This window comes from Oenanthe melanoleuca, unplaced genomic scaffold (assembly GCF_029582105.1).
Source record: "Oenanthe melanoleuca isolate GR-GAL-2019-014 unplaced genomic scaffold, OMel1.0 S107, whole genome shotgun sequence".
Lineage (NCBI taxonomy): Eukaryota > Metazoa > Chordata > Aves > Passeriformes > Muscicapidae > Oenanthe > Oenanthe melanoleuca.
The window spans coordinates 22,746-28,845 of record NW_026612756.1 but is presented as its reverse complement, the minus strand read 5'-3'; the positions used below and the strand labels follow the sequence as shown (position 1 = coordinate 28,845).

General features: G+C 49.6%; 1 protein-coding gene across 1 annotated transcript; it reads left to right on the top strand.

Annotated features, from left to right (window-relative positions):
- Positions 1–755: 755 nt before the first annotated feature.
- On the top strand, positions 756–4,499 carry LOC130266621 (E3 ubiquitin-protein ligase NEDD4-like; the record flags this gene model as incomplete). The annotated part of the gene is made up of 7 exons (XM_056515892.1): positions 756–830; positions 934–1,029; positions 2,054–2,127; positions 3,134–3,194; positions 3,491–3,550; positions 3,988–4,095; positions 4,338–4,499. Coding segments are annotated over 7 exons (615 nt in total), but the record flags the coding sequence as incomplete, so codon positions are not given.
- Positions 4,500–6,100: the final 1,601 nt, after the last annotated feature.

Here is a 6,100-nt window from a genome sequence, read left to right as displayed (position 1 = left end):
TAGGAACAAGGAAAATGCAGTCTGACTGCTGCTGCCTAGTCCTGACCCAGAGGAGTGTCCGTAGCAGCAGAGGGTGGCAGCTCAGGGTGACCAGCACCTTGCCATTGCAGGTGGCACCGGGGTGGGTCTGGAGCGTTGTCTTCTGGTTGCAACCCCGTTGTTTTCTTGTGATCCCGTGTTCAGGATCCTGGGAGGAGCAGCTGTCTGGAGGCAGGGAAGGGCAGTCCCAGCATGGTCCTGTAGAAGCTTTCCTGTCATCCTCCTGGTGCTCCTCAGAGCTGTAGATGGAAAGAAGTGGGCTGTGCTGTGCCACTGCCAGCATCTCCACTGCTCCTTGCTGGGTGGTTCTCTTGCACCAAAACAGGACAGTTCTGCCCCCTTCACCTTCTCATTAAATCAGAGTCCTGAGCAGAGGAAGGTCACTAGCCTGATTTTTAGGCAACTCCTTGGAGAGGGAAGTAGTGATTTTAAATGGGATAGAGTACCCTGGGCTTAATTCCCCAGCTTTTGTCTCTCTCTGCCATTAATGTTAGGGTGGTCAGTGGAGTATGGCAGGTAGTGGATAATTGTTGAAACTGAAAAATTGGACTTTCTGTGCCATAATAAAATAAAGCTGAGCTGCTCTGATGCCGTTGCAGCTGCAGGACTGTTACAGTCAGGAGGTAACAGGAAATGCCAGGGGTGGTGCCCTCAAGCATTCCACCTTTCTGGAATGTGCAGGTGCAGGGCAGGGCAGGTAATCTGTCCTCTCTCTCCCAGGCTTCTTCATCAGACCTTTCTACAAGATGATGCTGGGGAAGCCCATAACCCTGAAGGACATGGAGTCAGTGGTAAGAGCCCATTGAACCTGTGCCAGTGCTCACAGGCCCCTGGCTTTCCACAGCTCTGCACTAATTGCCCATTTTCAAACTGCCTAACTGTGATCTGCCCTAGGATAGTGAATACTACAACTCTCTGAAGTGGATCCTGGAAAATGACCCCACCGAGCTGGATCTCACGTTTTGCATAGATGAGGAAAACTTTGGGCAGGTACGTAAAGGTTACTTGCATCTTAGGACTGGTGGTTGCCAACAAGTAGCTCAGTGCTGACAGTCTGGTGGTGGTGAAAGCAGCAACGAGCTCAGCTGGCTGTGTTCCCAGCTGGGAGCGGGGCTGCCAGCTCCTGTCAGGGAGCTGTGGCACCTCTGGGACAAGCTGGACATGCAGCTGAGTGAAATACTTGCAGTGAAGGAGGGATGAAGGTGTCCCACAGTCCAGCTGGGACATGCTCAGGGACTCTCTGGTTCCTGAAGCTGAAGGTGCTGTCAGGAGAGAGCAGCAGAAGGACACCAGGTCCTCTCTGTAGTGCCTGTCACAGCTGGTGCGCCAGGGGGAAGCTGCCAGGTTGAAAAGGGTCACAGCCTATGGGGCTCTTTCTCCATGACAAATGAAAGTGTTGTAGACATTAAATTAAATTAGTTTGCTTAGAGGTTTTTATGACCTTTTTTTGCATTTTCCCTTTGTTTACTTCTGAGCCCTAGATCCTGGCTCCAGATAGAACTGGAGCTGGGGACTGTAGGGCCTTTTATAAAAACTGACTTCAGCATTTCAAACCATGCATTCAGTGTCCTGTCAAAAATATTCTGATCTACTTTCCAGTGCTGCCTTTTTCCTGAAGCACCCGAAGGTTATGGATTTCATGGAGAACTAGGAGCCACAGAATAGAGAGGTTTTGTAACCCACTGGTTGGCTTTGGGCAGTTCCAGTATGTGATTTATCTTCTTGTATTACAAATAATAGCTATTATAATTTTGTGTATATAAAGTACCTATTTTGTGGTTCTATTTTATATAAATATATAATTTCATTATTATAAATAATAATTGTAATAAAATGATCAGTAAATAGCCAGCCCCTCTCTGCCAGTTTTCCCTTCTGTCAGCGCAGGTTTGTTCAAAAGTGTAAATCAATTGCTCATGATTGCCTGATCCTGCTTGTGAAACACTGCTCAGGGAGAGTGGGTTCTGGGAGAAAGATGTCCTCAAATAACAGCCTTTGGTCTTTTGAAAGGCAGACATATCAAGTGGACCTGAAGCCCAACGGGTCCGAAATCATGGTAACAAATGAAAACAAGCGGGAATACATTGAGTAAGTACCGTGATGGAATGTGCCTGGGGGGAAGAAAGAGCAGCTGGGTTAGAATTGGCCCTGCTGCAATCCCTGGAGCTTGTACTGCACAAGAGCATCAGGGATCATTGGGGAAAAACCTTACTGTTAACATTGGTTATATCCCGTCAGGTACAAGAACAAGGAGTAAATTAAATGACGTGCTTTGATCTCCTGAAATTCCCCCCATGGAAACGTCCTTCTCCAACACCTGGCTCAAGCCGAGATGAGCCAGAAGGTGCTCTCCAGCCTGGCCCTCATCCCAGTGTCCTCCTCTGCCAGTCACAGACCAGAGCCAGGAGTCCAGTGCCAGCAATCCTACCAAAACTGGCCAGATCTGGAATTAGGTTTCATTTTCAGATTTCTCAGTTCTTCTACCTACCAGGATGTAAAATGCTGAATTCATTAATACCTGCTGGCATTTTAAATCAGGGCCTTTTCCAAAGTGAAAGATGGTTACAATTGCTACATTCATGCAAACTGGGAATTCATTTCCAGTGCCTGGACCTGGAGCAATTCCATGCCTGGAATTGACTTTTGATGCCTGCACCTGTGAGGTGTTTGTGCTGCGGGTGGCTGGTGCTGAAAGCAAGGTGTCCCTTTGATGCTGCAGTTTATTTCTTTCTTTATAGGCGAGGTGCTGTGTCCTGACAGCTCTCCTCAGAGCTTGCAGACTTTGCTGGGAATTTTTAATTGCTCATTGCTCTGGAAGAATAAAATGTCTGCTCACGTAGGTACCTACAGGAGTGAAAAAATTCCCACTGTGATTTGGTCAAAGTCACTGGGCTTTTTGGTTTGTCTCTTCAAAATTCCATCAGTCACCAGCCAATAAATTGGAGTAGCTGGTGGAAGCTGCTTAGTTACCTGAACTTGCTGAAGTTGTAAATGACAAACTTGAAAGCATTTGGGGTTGCTGAAACCTTTGAGCCCTTGGCTGAGACCTGCTAATGAGTTTGTTTTTCTGGTGGGGTTTTGTTTCTTTCTGCAGCCTGGTCATCCAGTGGCGATTTGTCAACAGAGTGCAGAAAGAAATGAATGCCTTTCTGGAGGCGAGGCTCTTTAGCTCCTTTCTTTCCCAAAACCAGGGATTGTTTTTAACACAGATTTCTTACCCACTGGTGTCTGTGTAAAGGGAGTGGGGAGCTTGGCAGGGAATGCAAATAGAATACATGATGTTTTGTGATTTGACAGTTTTATCTTGTGTGAGAATATATCATCTTTCCCTTATGGGAATAAGGTCATTCTCGTTCAAGTTTAATTATTTGAGCTTGAAGTAATTTGGTCATTGATTTTTTTAATTAGGATTTATGTGGGATGAGAGTTTTAACTTTGCTCTTCTTTTTAGGGATTCACAGAACTGCTTCCTATCGACCCGATTAAAATTTTTGATGAAAATGAGCTGGAGGTGAGTCAATTTGGTGCCCCAAGCTGGCAGCTCTCTGACAGATGTGCCATGTTCTGGGCTTTTCAGTCATCTGTCTCTCTCCCTGGGGGAACGTGCGGACACGGCTGGAAATCAGATGTTTCTTCCTAATTAATAAATCTGTTCATGACATGAGAAGAGCTGCACTCAGGAGGGTGGTGGGGGGTGTGCCTCTGAAAGCCTGGAAGCAGCCTAGTGGATCAGTGCCACCCTCTGCCAGTCCCATCTGAGCCAAAGACGTGGAAGTTGTGTCACACTGTGGCAGTGTGCAGCCCTTCTGCAGCAGCTGGGATACTCTGGGGATGCTCGGACTCTCCCCTGGGTGTGCATAAGTGCCTGAAGGTCAGAGCCCTGAGGGGCAGTGGCACCTTGTACCCTGTGAGGTCAGGGACACATCCCACCCTTCTGCTTGCCTGCAGTTACTGATGTGTGGCCTTGGTGGCGTGGATGTCAGCGGCTGGAGACAACACACCATCTACAAAAATGGTTACTGCCCAAACCACCCTGTTATCCGGTGGTTCTGGAAGGTAAGACTGGGCACCAGCCCTCGCTGGTCCTGTAGGTGAAAGTCCCTGCCCTTTTTTGCAATCATTTTTCTGTATGAGAACTGCTCAGGGTGGGTGGTTGTGCTGGGGCCGGAGCTGCTCCCTCCTGGCTCAGGTGAGGGCAGGTGCAGCTCCTGCTCAGATGGAGCAGAGGCAGCCCATAGTGCCCTGAGGCTGCTGGCACAGAGGGGCTCCTGCAGTGCTGAGGGTGTCTCTGCCCCCAGGCTGTGCTGCTGATGGACGCTGAGAAGCGGATCCGGCTGCTGCAGTTTGTGACCGGGACGTCCCGCGTGCCCATGAACGGGGCAGGACAGGGGCGGGACCGGGCAGTCCCAGAAGGCAGAGCCCGGGAGGAACCGGGATGAAGCGGGGCGGGCCCGGGGCTGGGGCCGAGGTGATTTAATGCCTGGAAACCACCCGGCCACCGTTTGCTGACGCCGAGTAGGGTGAGAGGAGGAGCTGCTTGTTCGGGCTCCCAGGTGAGCTGTGGGGCTTTGGCTTCTACCCCTCTCCCCCGCTCTAGCCCTCCTTCCTTCTCTGCGTATTCCTCTTCTTTCCCCCCTTGTGCCTCCCAAAACCTCCCCTCCTCTCCCCCCTGCCCCTCCTTCCTTCTCCCTGAACTCCTTTACTTTTTCCCCTTTCTCTCCCCATCTCAAGGGATACAGCCCAGGATATCTCAGGGCCCAGATGATTTCTGTTCCTTCTGCTTGTTTCACTTGCAGATGTTTCCCAGTCCAGCTCGCTGAGCCTCCAGCTCTGTGGCACGTTCTTCATTCCAGCTCTGGCTCTGAGATGCTGCACTTGATGGCTGCTCCAGTTCCTTCCAGCTCTGGGTAAATAACTGGTGTCTCTTGTGTAATCTGTGTCCTTGGTCTGTCCTTTGTGTCCATCTGTGTTAGCCTTTGTCACATCTCCATGCTTTATCAGCATCCTTCCAAGCCATGGTAGCCAGACTCTACTCGTGTACTTTCCTGCATTGTGCTTATTCCAGCACATTTACCTTTTTGCTTTTTGAGACGGAAAGAAGTACACAAGATCTTCTCATCCATCTTCCTTCTCAGCTTTGGTAGTGCCTGCTTTTCACGTGCCATTCTCTTGGCCTTCTGTAGGGAGTGTGTTAGACCCTCCTTATGTGCCCTCACTAGTTCCATAGGTTCTATCTTGGGCTTGAGACTTAATCCTCCAGAGAGTTATCTCCAGTCCTCATCCATGGTGTACGTACCTACCTTGGCTTATACTGTATGTAGCTGTCTTGGTTTATGTTGCATGTACCTTTACTGTGTGCATCTCTACTGTATGGGCCTTTATTGTGCCCCTTAGCTCGGAGCTGCCCTGCCCTGGCACCCGCTTGGGTAGAATAGTTACAGAACTTTATTGTTCCTCTCTTTTCTGTGGGGTTTTGGGTAGGAAATGTGTGGGGATAACCTCTACCTGACCAGCTCCTGCTGTCTCTCAGGTCCCTGAGGTGGATTCCCATCTCTGCAGTCACCAATTATGCCGATTTCCCTGGAATCTCCCGTTGGGTGTTGAAGAGCAGCAGCCGGGGGATGTGTTGAAGCATCCTCTTCATGCAGCGTTCCAAGTGAGGGTTGCAGTCAGCCTGTCAGCTGCAGAGTGTGACAGGGGGAGCGTGTGTCTGTCTGGGAGAGTCTGTGTCTGTCTGGGAGAGTCTGTGTCTGTCTGGAGAGTCTGTGTCTGTGTCTGTCTGCTTATGTCTGCCTGTGCCAGTGTGTGTGCTGACTGCTTCTAACCTTGTGCATATGGTTTTTACCTTTTACCTTTCTCAACTCATTTTTAAATTTAGAATAAAGAGTCCCCAGCCAAGAGTTTGGGTTTTTTTCCCCCCAGCTGGATTTTTTTCCTTGGTCCCAGCCAACAAGATGACATTCATCCACAGAGGTTGGGCATGGACAGTCCCAGTACCAGGGTTTTGTCAGCAGGATGGTTTTTGGGGCATGGACAGTCGCAGTACCACGGTTTACTCAGC